The sequence below is a fragment of the Haemorhous mexicanus genome, chromosome 28 (genome assembly GCF_027477595.1).
Source record: "Haemorhous mexicanus isolate bHaeMex1 chromosome 28, bHaeMex1.pri, whole genome shotgun sequence".
Classification (NCBI taxonomy): Eukaryota; Metazoa; Chordata; class Aves; order Passeriformes; family Fringillidae; genus Haemorhous; species Haemorhous mexicanus.
The window spans coordinates 6037772-6052508 of NC_082368.1; the positions used below are offsets into that span (position 1 = coordinate 6037772).

The 14737-nt window shown below is 63.3% G+C and overlaps 1 protein-coding gene across 8 annotated transcripts; it reads right to left on the bottom strand.

Annotated features, from left to right (window-relative positions):
* Nucleotides 1-2518: 2518 nt before the first annotated feature.
* On the bottom strand, nucleotides 2519-12831 carry NFE2L1 (NFE2 like bZIP transcription factor 1). 8 transcript variants are annotated; one of them, XM_059869287.1, is made up of 7 exons: nucleotides 12763-12831; nucleotides 11887-12098; nucleotides 11034-11497; nucleotides 6877-7092; nucleotides 6373-6462; nucleotides 5850-6041; nucleotides 2519-5668 (listed from the first exon to the last, which is right to left on the bottom strand). In XM_059869287.1, exons 3-7 carry the CDS (start codon nucleotides 11493-11495, stop codon nucleotides 4337-4339), a joined length of 2292 nt encoding a protein of 763 aa, XP_059725270.1. In that variant the 5' UTR covers nucleotides 11496-11497; nucleotides 11887-12098; nucleotides 12763-12831; the 3' UTR covers nucleotides 2519-4336. The 8 variants fall into 8 exon arrangements, with proteins under 8 accessions (XP_059725270.1, XP_059725274.1, XP_059725275.1 ...); XM_059869291.1 differs by lacking the exon at nucleotides 12763-12831 and adding an exon at nucleotides 12225-12566 and having other exon boundaries at nucleotides 6934-7092; XM_059869292.1 differs by lacking the exon at nucleotides 12763-12831 and adding an exon at nucleotides 12225-12564 and having other exon boundaries at nucleotides 5850-6011; nucleotides 6934-7092.
* Nucleotides 12832-14737: the final 1906 nt, after the last annotated feature.

Consider the following 14737-nt stretch of genomic DNA (forward strand, 5'->3'; position numbering starts at 1 on the left):
CCTCCAGTGATGAGTGACCAGGTAGAGCAGGACACGGAGGGAAGGTGAGCCCTGAGCCAGGTTAGAGCTTTGGAGAAGGTTCTGGAGCAGGTTCTGGGTTTGTTTTGGCCTCCACCTGCAGAAGAGAGGCTCTGAGGCCGGGCCTGGGAGCGAGGAGGGAGTTGCCAGCACCTCGGGTGGGTAAGTGACCTTGGGTCCCCTTCTCGTCCCAGGCCGGGGGCTGGGGGGCCCTGGGGGGGCCCTGGGGGGCTGGAGGGGGCTCCTGTGAGCCTGGAGGGGAGCTGAGGGGCTGGAGGAGAGCGGGGTCAGCGCGGGGCCTGCAGCAGGAGGAGGAGGAGGAAGGTTCTTGGAGGAGGAGGATGGTGGTTCCTGGAGGAGGAGGAAGGTTCTTGGAGGAGGAGGATGGTGGTTCCTGGAGGAGGAGGAAGGTTCTTGGAGGAGGAGGATGGTGGTTCCTGGAGGAGGAGGAAGGCTCTCAGAAGAGGAAGATGGTGGTTCCTGGAGGAGGAGGAGGAGGAGGAGGAGGAGGAGGATGGTGGTTCCTGGAGGAAGGTTCTTGAAGGACGAGGATGGTGGTTCCTGGAGGAAGGTTCTTGGAGGAGGAGGATGGTGGTTCCTGGAGGAGGAGGGAAGGTTCTTGGAGGATGAGGATGGTGGTTCCTGGAGGAAGAAGAGGAGGAAGGTTCTTGGAGGATGAGGATGGTGGTTCCTAGAGGAGGAGGAAGGTTCTCAGAAGAGGAAGATGGCGGTTCCTGGAGGAGGAAGAGGAGGAGGAGGAGGATGGTGGTTCCTGGAGGAAGAAGAGGAGGAAGGTTCTTGGAGGATGAGGATGGAGGTTCCTGGAGGAGGAAGAGGAGGAGGACGAGGATGGTGGTTCCTGGAGGAGGAAGAGGAGGAGGATGGTGGTTCCTGGAGGAAGAAGAGGAGGAGGAGGAAGATTCTTGGAGGACAAGGATGGTGGTTCCTGGAGGAAGAAGAGGAAGAAGGTTCTTGGAGAAGGAGGATTGTGGTTCCTGGAGGAAGAGGAAGAGGGGGAAGGTTCTTGAAGGATGAGGATGGTGGTTCCTGGAGGAAGAAGAGGAAGAGGAGGAAGGTTCTTGGGAGGAAGAAGAGGAAGGTTCTTGGAGGACAAAGATGGTGGTTCCTGGAAGAGGAAGAGGAGGAGGAAGAAGGTTCTTGGAGGATGAGGATGGTGGTTCCTGGAGAAAGAGGAGGAGGAAGGTTCTTGGAGGAAGAAGACGAAGAGGAGGAAGGTTCTTGAAGGATGAGGGTGGTGGTTCCTGGAGGAAGAAGAGGAAGATGAAGAAGGTTCTTGGAGGACGAGGATGGTGGTTCCTGGAGGAAGAAGAGGAGGAAGGTTCTTGGTGGACGAGGATGGTGGTTCCTGGAGGAGGAAGAGGAAGATGAAGAAGGTTCTTGGAGGACGAGGAGGGGAATGGTTCTTGGATGAGGAGAATGGCTGCTGGAGGAGGAGGAGGGATCTTGGAGGAGGAGGATGGTTCTTGGATGAGGATGGTGGTTCCTGGAGGAAGACGTTCTTTGAGGAGGATGGTTCTGGAGGAGGATGGGGGTTCTTGGAGGAAGATGATGCCTGGAGGAGGAAGATGGCTCCTGGAGGAGGAAGATGGCTCCTGGAGGAGGATGATGGCTCCTGGAGGAGGATGATGGCTCCTGGAGGAAGATGATGATTCCTGGAGGAAGATGATGACTCCTGGAGGAAGGATCCCAGGAGGAGCAGTGGGTCCCTTCCCCCTGCACCATCCCAGGGAATCCTTGTGGCATTTTCTGCCAGCTGGGATCCCACTGCAACCCCGGCCCGAGGAACAGCTGGAATCATCGCCCAGGAGAGAGCAGGGAGCACCTCGGGTCCAGGCTGGAGTCACTGTGGATCCAGGGTGGAGTCACTGTGGGTCCAGGCTGGAGTCACTGTGGGTCCAGGCTGGAGTCACTGTGGGTCCAGGGTGGAGTCACTGTGGGTCCAGGCTGGAGTCACTGTGGGTCCAGGCTGGAGTCACTGTGGATCCAGGGTGGAGTCACTGTGGATCTGAGGTGCAGTTTTCCTTTTCCTCCTCCTCCTTTTTCTCCTCCTCCTCCTTTTTCTCCTCCTCCTGCTTTTCCTCCTTCTCTTTCTCCTTTTCCTTCTCCTCCTTTTCCTTCTCCTCCTTTTCCTCCTCCTCCTCCTTTTCCTCCTCCTCCTCCTTTTCCTCCTTCTCCTTTTCCTCCTCCTTCTCCTTTTCCTCCTCCTTCTCCTTTTCCTCCTCCTTCTCCTTCTCCTCCTTCTCCTCCTTCTCCTTTTCCTCCATCTCCTTTTTCTCCTCCTTTTCCTCCTCCTCCTCCTTTTCCTCCTCCTCCTCCTCCTTTTCCTCCTCCTCCTCCTTTTCCTCCTCCTCCTCCTCCATCCCCTGCAGGGCTGGAAGAGCTCCCTCCCATCCCAGCTGGACCCGGAGCTGCTGTGAAGGCAGAAAATCCCCGAATTCCCCCAGTTCCATCCCCAATAAAACCCCTGAGCCCAGGCTGGTACAGTGAATAAGCCGTTTTTATTTTTTTGTCCTGTGCTCACAACAATCTCTCTTCTCTCCCTGACAGGTCACAGATCATTCAAATCAAACAAAGTTTCTAAGAGGAAACAAAAAGAAATAATTTAAGCCACACGCACAGGGCTCTCTCTCCATTGCAACCTCCCCACATCCCAACTTGTGCTTCATTCCCGGGGGCCGCGGGGGCTCGAGGCTCCCAGCCGGCCAATCCCAGCTCCAAGCATTCCCAAAAAAACCTGGAAAACATTCCCACAAACCCACACACATCTTGCCAGCGGGCCTTCCCTGCTGCTCTCCCAGGTGGAAGGACCACCCTGGGACCCTCCTCGGATCCCGTGCACAGGACTGGCTCGGAAAAGCCGTTATTTGAATTTTATTGATTTTATTTCTTTTTTTAAGCTTTTTTTTTCCTTTTTTTTTTTTTTATCATTTCTATTTTTTTTTTTCTGGTTGCTGGTAAAGTCAGAACACTCCCAGCTGTGCTATATGGAAATACAGCTCTAGGATGGTCTCCGAGGTGTGGAGACCTGACAGTGATCAAGGCACTACCCCCACCCCCCTCCTGAAAAACAAAGGAAGTCAGACCAACACCTCTAGGGACAGAAGAGAATCCTATAATGTGATCACACGGTTACACGGAATCTTTATGGCAAAGAGAACATTGAGCAGCTTTCAATGGTTGGGCTTCTCCCTTTTTTTTTTTTTGGCTTTTTTTTCTTTTTTTTTTTGTAATTTTTTTTTTAGGTTTTGTTATTTTTTGTTTGTTTGTTTTTTACTCAACACAAGCACTTCTAGACCCTAAAAGGGGGAGGAAAAAAATCAAGGCTGGAACCCCCAGAAAACCCAAGCGTGGTACTGGGACGGGGACCCACAGCTGTTGGATGCTCGAGGTGACACCCCAAGGCCGGGGCTGAGGTTGGGGTCGGGGTCCCAGCGCTCCCCTTGTGCTGTTCCTGACCCAAAATTCCTTCCCAGGAGAAGCAGGCGGGGGCTGAGGGCTCAGGAGGGGATCCTGCTGCTCCTCCAGCCCCCCGAGGGATCCCCCTCGCCGTCCTTCCTCCCAATGATCTCCTGCCCTTCCCCTGGCTCTGAGCTTCCTCAGGCAGGAAAGGGTTAACGGGAGTCACGCCCTGGCTCTGCTCTTCCTCGGGCTGGAAAGGGTTAATGGAAGTCACGCCACTTTTTGTGTCTCTCCACGTGTGCCCTGGTCTGATCTCCATCGAGGAAGGAGAAATCTGGAATATCTCACACACACCGATGGCAAAAACGGGGTCGGGATGAAAGGAAAAAAGGGAAAAAAAACAAAAAAAGAACCAAAAAAAAAAACCAAGGGAAAAAAAAATTGAAAACAACCAACTACCTGAAATCACAGAACTTTGGAAGTTCAGAAAAACGTCTCTCCTATAACTTGGTTCGAAGTCCATTCGCTTAAATCTCTTTTTTTTTCTCGTTTTTGTTTTTTTTCTCTTACTTAAAGCCAGTTCCTAACAGTAGTTTGTTTTTTTGTGGGATTTTTTTTTTTTTGTGTTTTTTTGTTTTATCCACCTCGTGCCAACCTCCCCAGCAGCGATGCCAGCTCGTCCCTGCTCTCCCAGCACCCCGGGGGTGGCCGGTGGCAGCTGGGCTTGGGCTGGGCTCCGTCCCCCCCTCGGGGCCGGCCGCTCCCGCAGAGTCCCCGGCGCGCCGCCGGCGCCGCGTGCGGCTCCAGAAGACAGAATCGGATAAGAAGGCATCAAAGTTCCCTCCGCAAGCACTTCCAGGCTCGGCCCTCGTCCCAGCTCTCCCTTCCGCCGCCGCCTTCACTTCCTCCTGTCCTTCTGCTTGCGCTCCTGGCGCCGCGGCTGCGGCTCGGCGGGCGCGGGCGCGCGCGGGATCAGCAGCACGCTGCCGTCGCTGCCGTACTGCAGCGCGTACCGGCTGGGCGAGTAGGGCCGGCCCTGCTCGTCCCGCAGCCGCCCGAACACCTCCTGGTACAGGCTCTGCACCTTCTGCTTCATCTGCCGGATGGACTTGAGGAACTCCACCTTCTCCCTGAGCAGTTTGGACTTGTCGCGCTGCAGCTCCTCCACGTCGCGCTCCAGGTTGAGGATGGTGTCCAGCTTCCTCTTGCGGCAGTTCTGGGCGGCCATCTTGTTCTTGCCGCGCCGGCGGATGTCGCGGATGAGGCTGAGCTGGGCCTCGCTCAGCTGGTACTTGGACAGGAGCTCGTTGAACTCCTCCACGGGCAGGTTGATGATCTTGTCGTTGGTGAAGGGGATCTTCATGGCCCTGGCGCGGTGCTCGTCGCGGCTCAGCTGCTTGTCCAGCAGCTCGGACGGTTTCTCCTTGCCGCTCTTCTTGCCGGCGCCGGGCGCTTTGGGCTCCTCGGGGTCCAGGGCGCCCGGGGCCATGTTGTAGGTGTGGTTGTGGCCAACGTGCTCCAGGTAAGGCAGGTAATGGAGCTGCGCCGGGTCCTGGAAGCTCATGCGGCAGAACTTGCTGTACTCTGGCTGGTAGCCAACCGCCCCTTCCGCTTCCTCAAAGTCCACGTTCTCCGAGTCCGAGCTGTAGCCCACGGCGCCTTCCTCGGAAAACGAGGAGGAGGAGGAGGACGAAGAGGAAGAGGACGATGAGGACGAGGCTTCGGAGCTGCTCAGGGACGCGGGGCTGTGGCCGGAGTCCAGGGAAAGACCTGAGTCGGAATCGAACTCCTCTTCCAGCTGCGAGGCCTGCACGGGGTTGAAGCCCTCCTCGATGGCCAAGTCCATCAGGCTGATCTCATCCAGCATGGCCTCGTCCAGCAGCCCTCCCAGGGGGTCGGGCAGCTCGGGCCCGGCCGTCTCATTGGCCGTGCCGTTCATCTGGGGCGGGAAGAAGATCCCGCTCAGGTTGGTGGAGCCGAAGGTGCTGTTGAGGCCGGTGGAGTTGTCGGGCGCCAGCTGCAGCAGGGCCGAGCCGCCCGCCATGGAGGGGCTCTCGATGTCCGAGCTGAAGAGGGAGAAGTCCTGGGAGCAGCTGCCCAGCGAGGCCTGATGCAGGCTGACGTTCTGGTTGATGGGCGTGCCGGGGGCCAGGCTGTAGTTGGACGCCAGGAGGTCCCCGCCGGTGCCGCCGTAGAGGCTCTCGGCGCTCGTGCTGTTCACCTCCATGGCCTGCAAGAGACGTGGCATAGCTCGGTGGAGGAGCCCCGGGGCCAAGGACGCTTCCAGACCCCACACGGGAGCTCGCGGGTGGCGCGGGGATGGCACGGCGTCACCGCGGTGTCACCGCACGGGCCAGGACCCCAGCTCACACCTGGAGGGACGAGGCCCTTCCCACCCTCCCGGAGCTCACCTGCATCTCCATGATGGACATCAGGTCCTGCCACTGCTGCTCCAGGTCAAAGGGCGACTCGGTCTCGGCCAGCAGAGGGGACAGCAGGCTGGGGGGGCCACCCGGGGCCCGGCTCTGCCCGGGCACGGCTTCGCTCAGGGCGGAGACATCCGCAGCTGGGAACTGAGCACGCCAGGGAGTCAGGGCTGGCACCTCGGGGATGAGCAGGGATGAGCAGGGACACTTGGGGACGCTCGGGGATGGACTCTCAGGGACATTCAGGGATGCACAGGGATGATCAAGGATGGATGCTCAGTGATGGATGCTCAGGGATGCAGCCACCCCCCAGCCCAGTGCCCTTCCCACCCGCTTTGCCGTGAACTAACGAGGAGCAAAGCCAGGAGGTTTTAATTAGCCACGGCCCCCCCTCCCCGCGTGGTTTCGCAGGGTGCCTGGAGCCTCCTGGAGCAGGCAAAGCCAATTTGCTGCTGCGGGAGAAGCACGGGAGGCAGGGAGAGCCTGGGGATCCACCCCACGGGCTCACCTCGGAATTGTCCCCGAAGGGGAAGGTGGCCTCCAGCAGCCTAAGGCACTCCTCCAGGGACAGGGCTGTCTGATCCTCCGCTCCGGGCACCTGGGGGACAGCAAACACAGGGGATGGGAGCCGCGGGCTTTGGGAGCTGCTGCTGAGGAGGAATCAGCTCCCTTCCAGCAGGGCTGGATCACAGCGCATCCAAAAAAGAGCCAGAGCCCCACCCAGTGCTCCTGTGCTGGCTCCATCCTCCCGCTCCGGGTACGGGAAAGCGCCAACGCCGCCGCTCCCGGCCAGCCTGCTGTCCCCTGCCGTCCCCTGCCGTCCCCTCCGGCCACACAGGCCAGGGGGACTCTGCGGCTGCCCACGGGGACGCGGCCCTGCCCAAATCCTGCTGCCCACCTGGGCAAACCCTGCTGCTGTTCTGCTGCTGCTGGAGCAGCCCCCGCACAGGCACCGGCACAGCCGCAGGGCCCCGGGAGCGCAGCCCCCAGCGCGGCCGGCCCGGGGCGTTACCTGCGCAGGGAAACTCTCCCCGGTCTCTCCATCAACTAGCGGGATTCTATCCAAGACCTCATTCCCTGCACTCCTCCAGCTGTCCCCGCGCTCCCTCCCATCGCTCAGCTCTTTGTCCACTTCGCTCTCTTTCTGACGGTGGCTGTAGTCAAAAATCTCTCGCCCAGCGCCGAGATCAATATCCTGTCTCCACAGGATGTCAATCAAATCGATGTCCTGCAAGACAGACCACATTTCCTTCAGCCCCCTGGCCTGGGGGGGTCCCCGCCCAGCGGCCCCTCCCCAGGGACCCCCCGCCCGGCCCGCAGCCCACCCGCCGGGCCCCCCTCGGCCGCCGCCGCTGCCGGGGCTCCGGCGCCCCGCGGGCCGGCCGGGAGCGGCTCTGCGGGCTCCGCATGGCCGGCGCTGCCCTGCCCGCCGCCCATGGCCGCCCGCCCGCCGCCAGGGGAGGCGGCGGGGGCCGCCCGGGCCCGCGTCGCGGCGGTGGCTGCGCCGTGCCCGCCTTGCATCAGCCCGTGGTGCCATCCCGGCCATTTGCATAAGGGGTGGGGTGGCAGGAAAATCCCCGCATTCCCACCCACCTGATGCAACTTGAGCCGCCGCCGCTCCGCCGGGCCCCTGCCCGCTCCCCGCCGGCACCGGGCTGCCCGCAGCCCCCCGGGCACCCCCCGCAGCCCGCCGCTCCTCGGGGCGGCCCCGGTACCTTTCTCATGTCCCCAGCTGCCGCCCGGGCCGCGGCGCACGCCGATCATGGTCCCCGGGGGAGGAAGAGGAGGAGGAGGAGGCGGCGGGGCGGGCTGGCCGGGGCGCGGCGCCGCGCACGCATCGCCGGCCGGGGCGGCGGCGGCAGCGGCGGGGGGAGCCGCGCTCCGCTCCGCCCCACCGGCCACAGGTGCCCGCGCGGCCCCGCTGCGGCGGCAGCAGCCGCCCCCGCCCCCGGTGCGGAGGATGCTGCTGTGGCTGCGGCGGCGGCCCCCGGGCGGGCGGCGGGGCCGGGAGGGGCTCGGCGGGGCCGGGAGGGGCTCGGGAGGGACCGGGAGGGGCTCGGCGGGGCCGCCCCCCCACCCTCCCCCCGCCGTTCCCGGCTGCGGCGGCCGCCAAGCCCCGCCCCCTCCGCCAGACCACGCCCCCTCCCCGCCGGGATGCGGCGCTCCCGGACCACGCCCACTCCGCCGATGGCCCCGCCCCGGCCCGGGCGGTGGCCACGACCAATCAGCGCCAACGGGGGCCGCCGCCCTGACCAATCAGCGCCGGCGGGGGCCGCCCGCCCAGCCAATCAGCGCCCGCGCGGCGCCCACCGGGCCGCGCCCCCGCCCTGGCGCAGCGGGGCCGCCCCCCCCCCGGCCCCGCCCGCACCGCACCGGGAATGGGGAATGGGGGGCGGGGAACACCGGGACCCCCGGCCCGCGAGCCGGCACAGCCCGGGGTCACCTTGGCCCCGTCCCCCGGGACACCCCGGCCCCGAGGGCGCGACCGCCGGTGCGCCCCCTCCCCTCCTCCCCCGGCGCTCCTCGCTCCGGGCACGCCCCGGCCCCGGTAACCGCGGCCAAGTGTAAGGAGATCCCCCGGCCGGGGGGGGACGGCGCGGAGCCCCCGCAGCTCATCACATGCCCCACGTATTTTTATCCTCGTGTTGTGGAAACGGCCCCGGGCACGGAGCCTCCGCCGCCCTCCCCACCCCCAATGCTGCAGAGGGAAGCGCTGGGATTTAATCCCAGCTTTGTCTTTAGCCCCGGCTCAAAATGGGCATTTTTTTATCCGTGGGATAAAAATCAAGTGGATTTCATAATTCCCCTCCCGCCCCGCCCGCTCTCCGGGTGCTGCAACGCCCAAAAAGGAAAAGGGAAAAAAAAAAAATCCCGCACAGCATTCCCGGAGCGAGTTCCAGCTTCCCAAAATTATTTATATCGCCCGTATTCCCCCGGCAAGGTCGCGCCTGGACCGCGCACAACCCACCGGGAGTCGCAATGTGCCAGGAAAAGTCATGGAAAAATTTCCAGGCCGGCCCCCGGAGCCATCTGCAGCCCGGTCCCCGCCCGGGCCGGCGGGGCAGAGCCCCGCGGAGCTCCCGGGGCATCCCCGGGGGGGAAAATCGCCCCCTAAAACAACCCCAAAATGAACCTGCGGGAGCGGCGAGCCGCGGGAGGAGGGCGCGGGATGGGGTGAGGGAGTGACGTGGGAGCCAGACGGGATTTCCTGGAGCCACCGCGGCCGGGGAACCGGGAAAACAGCCCTGGAGGGAGCGGGAGGGAGGAAAAACCGGGATCGGGGGGAAATGAAGGAAAACAGAGCCCTGAGAGTGACAGGGATGCGGGAAAAGCCAGGATCGGGGAGGAAATAATGGGAAACAGAGCCCTGAGAGTGAGCAGGGATCCTGTCCAGCACGGTTTTGGGGGAAATCATGGAAAATGGAGCCTTGAGAGTGAGCAGGGATGTGGGAAAAGCCGGGATCGGGGGGAAATGAAGGAAAACGGAGCGCCGAGGAGGAGGGGGGATCTCCCCCACCCACCCCTCCCTGATTCCCAGCCCGGGTTCTGCTCCCAGCACAGCCAGGCCCGGGGAGGCCGCTGGAAAACGGCAGCTCCCGGCCTCTCTCCTCCCGAATTCCCCCAAACCCGACCCCGCTTCCCCTGCCGAAAGCTCCTCAGAGCCAGCAATCCCAAATTTGGGAAGGGCGGCGGAGCCTCCCAGGAGTGACCTTGCACAAGGCAAGGATCCACCCGATCCCACTCCCGAGGCTGGGATCGCCTCCCTGGGAATCCCCAGGGACCAGCACGAGGGGGGACGCTTGGCCTCGTGTCCCGTGTCCCTCTGGCACCTCCAAGGTCGCTGCTGCCAGCCCCGAGCGGGGATTTCCCCGGGAACACGCAGGGAAGTCTGGATGACATTCCCAGGGCCTGCTCCATCACCTCCAGCTCCGTCTCTGCAGCGTTCCCCACAGCTGCTCCCACAGCCCGACCCCGATCCGCATCCCAATCCCAATCCTGATCCCAATCCCGACCCTGATCCCTGCTGCAGCACATGCCAGCGGCGCCCAGTGTCCTGCTGGGGACATGGATCAGCACTGAGACCCCCATTCCATAAACCTGGGAGGACCTGGGGACATGGAACCACCACTGACAGCCCCATTCCACAGCCCTGGAAGGACCCAAGGCCACGGATCAGCACTGACACCCTGATTCCACAATCCTGGAAGGACCCAAGGCCACGGATCAGCACTGACACCCTGATTCCACAATCCTGGAAGGACCCAAGGCCATGGATCAGCACTGACAGCTCCATTCCCTGACCCTGGAAGGACCCAAGGCCATGGAACCACCACTGACAGCCCCATTCCACAGCCCTGGAAGGACCTAAGGCCGCGGATCAGCCCCCAGGCCCCACGGAACCCGGGATGTTCCGTGACCAAGGCAGCCCTGCCACAACCTGGAATCACATCCCAGCCTTCCCAAAGGTCAGGGCTCAAGCAGGAAAACCAAACCCCTCCCAGCCCAGCTCTGCCCAGCCGGCTGGGGAGGGAAACTGAGCGAGAAAAGGAATTCTGGGGAGGGAAAGTGAGCGAGGAACTGGATTTTGGGGAGGAAAATTGAGGGAAGAAACTAATTGAGGGGAGGAACACTGAGTGAGGAACTGGATTCTAGGGAGGAACACTGAGTGAGGAACTGGATTTTGGGGAGGAAAATTGAGGGAAGAAATTAATTGTGGGGAGGAACACTGAGTGAGGAACTGGATTTTGGGGAGGAAAACTGAGAGTGGAAATAAATTCTGGGGAGGAACACTGAGTGGGGAGCAGGCTCCTGGGGAGGAACACTGAGGGAGGAGCAGGCTCCTGGCCAGGCTCCAGCCCTGCAACCCAACCACCTGCTCCACACCTGGGCCAGGGCTCTTTCCCAACAGCCCTGTTTATTTCCCAGCTGGATTGCTCGCTTTCCCAATCCCCAGAGTCACGAGGGGCCCCAGCTCCTTCCCCCTCCTTTCACTGCTCCTCCGCAGCCAGAGCAGAGCAGACCAGAAGGGAAAACCACCCCGGAATTACCCCGGGAGCGCTGAAACCGAGCCCGGACCCCGGATTGCGACATCCCCGAGCGCCAAAGGCAGCAACGCCCGCAGCGAGCCCAAACCCTCCCCCAAAACCCCCCAAGCCCCCCATTTCCTACCTCCTTGGTGAGATCTCCATTGACGGGCGCCGCCACCGCTCCCAGATCCTCCAGCTCCTCCCCAAAGCCCTGCTCGGCTCCGCTCTCCCTCTCGCCGCCGCCGCCGCCGTCCTGCAGCGGGGGCTGCGCGCCCTCGGGCTCCCGGTGCACCAGCCAGGCACTGACCTCGGTGCTGGGCACCTGCAGCCTGTCCAGAGCCCTCACCTGGCTGAGCAGGCGGCGGGCGGTGAAGTAGGAGTCCAGCTCGACGCTCTTGGGGTGGATGCCATATCCGTGCAGGGTGTTCTGCAGGTGGTGGAACTGGGTCTGCGCGTAGGCAGAGCTGGGGCCCAGGATGATCTCGCGCAGCGGCGGCAGCTGCGAGCTCAGGTAGCTGTCCACGTCCACGCGCACGCCGATCAGGCTCAGCAGGATGGTGAACTGGATCAGCCCTTCCGTGAAGTATTTCTTCAGGGAGAGCATCTCTGGGGCGGCAAAAATTAAAAAAAATAAATCAGAAACAAACAAGGGTTGAGGTTGGGGATGGACGGCGAGGAGCTGGCGGAGGGTGAAGCCTCCACACACAACAGGTTGGGTGGGTTTGGCTTTGCTCTGCCCCACTTTCAGACAATCGTTTCTGCCCTTCGGGGCAGAGCTAAGAACCAGGAGGAAAGTTTAAGGAATGCTCGAAAGGTTTTTAGTTCAACGAGGCTTGGTTTTCCTCTGAAAAGCCAGGAAACTGGTGCGCGGAGAAGTGGAGAAAATCAAAGTTTAACCCGGGAACTCCCCCCAGCAGCTCCACCCTCGCCCTCCCTTTTGTTTTTATCCCGCGGAGCAGGCGGAGACGCGGAATTCCTCGATCCATGTGACTTACTGTCCGAAAACTCCACATGCAGCGACTTTCTCTGTCCGCCCGCAGCTGCCCCCGCTCCGGGACGGGCCCTGCTCCTTCCAGCAGCTCCTCCTTCCCTGCTCTTCTCCTCTTCTGCTCCCGACGCTTTTTGCAGGAGCCTTTTATGAGTCAAAGGTCCCGAGCATGGGAAGGTCCAAAGACTCCAACGCTCCCGGCTGCGATTTCATCAGCAGCTGAAATGTAACCAGAGAGCAAACACGGTAACACCGGGGCACCACCCTGCTCGCACAGCGCCTCCCCCCCGCCAAAACCGGGGAATTTCGCCGCAATTCCCGCTTCTCCTGCCTCGGCCGAGTTACCTTGGGCGACAACACTGTCCGCGCTTCCCCTGCCCGAGCTATTCTTAGGCCGGTGCGTCAACTTCCCGCCGGCCGGAGGAATCCGGCTCCCTGTCCCCGCTCAGCCCCGGTCCCGGCCGGGCCGGGGCTTTGCCATGGAACACCGGCAACGCTCCGGGCCCGCCCCGCTCCCGCCGCCCCCAGCGCGTCGGGGCGGCTCCCGAGGAGCTGGGGGGGATCCCGAGGAGGTTTGGGGGTGCCCGGTTTTAGGGGGGGGTTTCCCCGGTTTTGGGGGGTCCCCGGTTTTGGGGGCCACGTGCGCTCCCCGTTCCCGGGGCCCTTTAAGGCCCCACGTGACCTCACCCCCCCCCCCCGGCGCGGCCACGTGACCCCGCCCCACCCGCGCGCGCGCTCCCGCGGCCTCGCCGTCCCCCTCAGCGCCGCCCGCCCCGCCCCGCCCCGCGCGCGCCGCCGCCGCCGCCGCCACCACCACCGCCACCACCCGCACGCCACCCCCCTCCCCCGCACGCTCCGCTACAGATTCCGCCCCCGCCGGTACCCGCCGGGCTCCGCCGCCGCTCCGGCCCCGCCGCCGCCGCCGCTCCCGCTCCCGCTCCCCGCCCCGGCCCAACCGCCCCCCCAGCCCGCCTCGCGCGGCGCCGCCGCCAATCACCGCCCGCCGAGGGCAGGCGAAAGCAGGGCGCGGACCAATGGGAAGCGGGCGGCGGAGAGTTCCTCCCGCCTCCCCGGCGCGGCTTTGATTGGCAGGCAAACTGACCAATGGGCCTGCGAGAAGGCGCGGGCGGCCCTCGCGCTCGGCGCAGCCAAGCCAATGGGAAATGAGAAATAGACAAGCGCAGCTGTCCCCGCTCTGTGATTGATTGACAGCACACCCACCCAATGGCGCGCAAAGCCTTCACTGAATGACAGCAGCGAGAACCAATGAGACGACGCACAGGATTCGCGCGCTTGAGTGGCAGCGACGCGCACCAATGGCTGCGGGGCGGCGGCACCGCCCCTTCGCACCGCAGCGGTTGCCACGGCAACGGGCGGCCCGGGCCCTGAGCGGGGTGAGGCCGCCATGGCGGGGCCGCCCTGGGCCCGCACCCCAGGCGCGCTCTGAGGGCGCCGCAGCGCGGCCCGAGCCGCTCCCGAGGCGGCTCCTCAGCCCTGTTCCCCTCGGCAGCACCCGCAGGCCTTGGGGATTGAGGGAGGTTTGGGGGCGCTGCCACCGCGATGGCCCCGGGGGTCCCTGGCCGGTGTTGGTGACTGCTGGGCTGGTCTGAGGGCGAGGGCCCGGCTCGGGCTCTTCCCAACCGCCTCAGCTGCCCAAAAACCTGCCCCGGGCCAGGACCTGCCGCTGGAGGTGTGGGAAGAGAGGTGGAAAAGCGCCGCTGGCATCAGGGCCTGGCCTTCCCTTCCCTTCCAGGGTCACCCACCCCGAGGCAGGCTGGAACCCCGTAACCCAGTTAAACACCGCGGGGCAGGGTTCAGGCCCGGAGCGGGCCCTTCACCCCTTCCTGCGGCGATCTGTGCGGGATCCCTGCCCTTCCCTGCTCCCTGTGGGATCCCTGCCCCTTTTCCCTTTCCCACATGGATCTGAGTAGGATTCCTGCCCGTTCTCCCCCTCCCACATCCATCCCTGTAGGATTCCTGACCCTTCTCCCCTTCCCACATGGATCCACATGGGATTCCTGCCCTTCCCACGTGGATCCCTGTGGGATCCCTGCCTGTTCTCCCCTTCCCACATCGATCCCTGTAGGATTCCTGACCCTTCTCCCCTTACGACATGGATTTGAGTAGGATTCCTGCCTGTTCTCCCCTTCCCACATGGATCCACATGGGATTCTTGCCTGTTCTCCCCCTCCCACATCCATCCCTGTAGGATTCCGGACCATTCTCCCCCTCCCACACAGATCCCTGTGGGATCCCTGCCCTTCTCACATCAATCCCTGTGGGATCCCTGCCTGTTCTCCCCTTCCCACACAGATCCCTGTAGGATTCCTGACCCTTCTCCCCTTCCCACATGGAATTCCTGCCCTTCCCACATCAATCCCTGTGGGATCCCTGCCCCTTCTCCCCTTCCCACACAGATCCCCGTGGGATCCCTGCCCATCCCTGGCCCCGTTCCTGCCCAGACCCGTGCCAGCCTGGCAGGTGGGAGGCCCGGGCAGCACCACCCCGATCCGATCCTGCCATTCCTGCCCGTCCCAGACGCCTCTCCCCTGCCCCAGAAACCTCCCGGGACAAACAGGATGCCACAGACGCTGCTTCATCCCAGGGGAAAAAAAAAACAAACACGGAAAAAGCGGCGTGGGATCCGACACCTGGCGGCAGGGTGAGGCTGGCCAGGCTCTGCCCGGGTTTTCCAGGCTGTTTGTGCCCCCCAAAACCTGCAGAGACCCCGGGAGGAGGCCAGGGAGACAAGGGGAGGTGTTCGAGGGGCTGGGAGTGCCCAGAGCCCGGAGACTTGGGTCATGTCCTCCCCAAACCCCCCCAGGTTGGATTTTGGGGGTCTTGCCCCACCCAGGTTG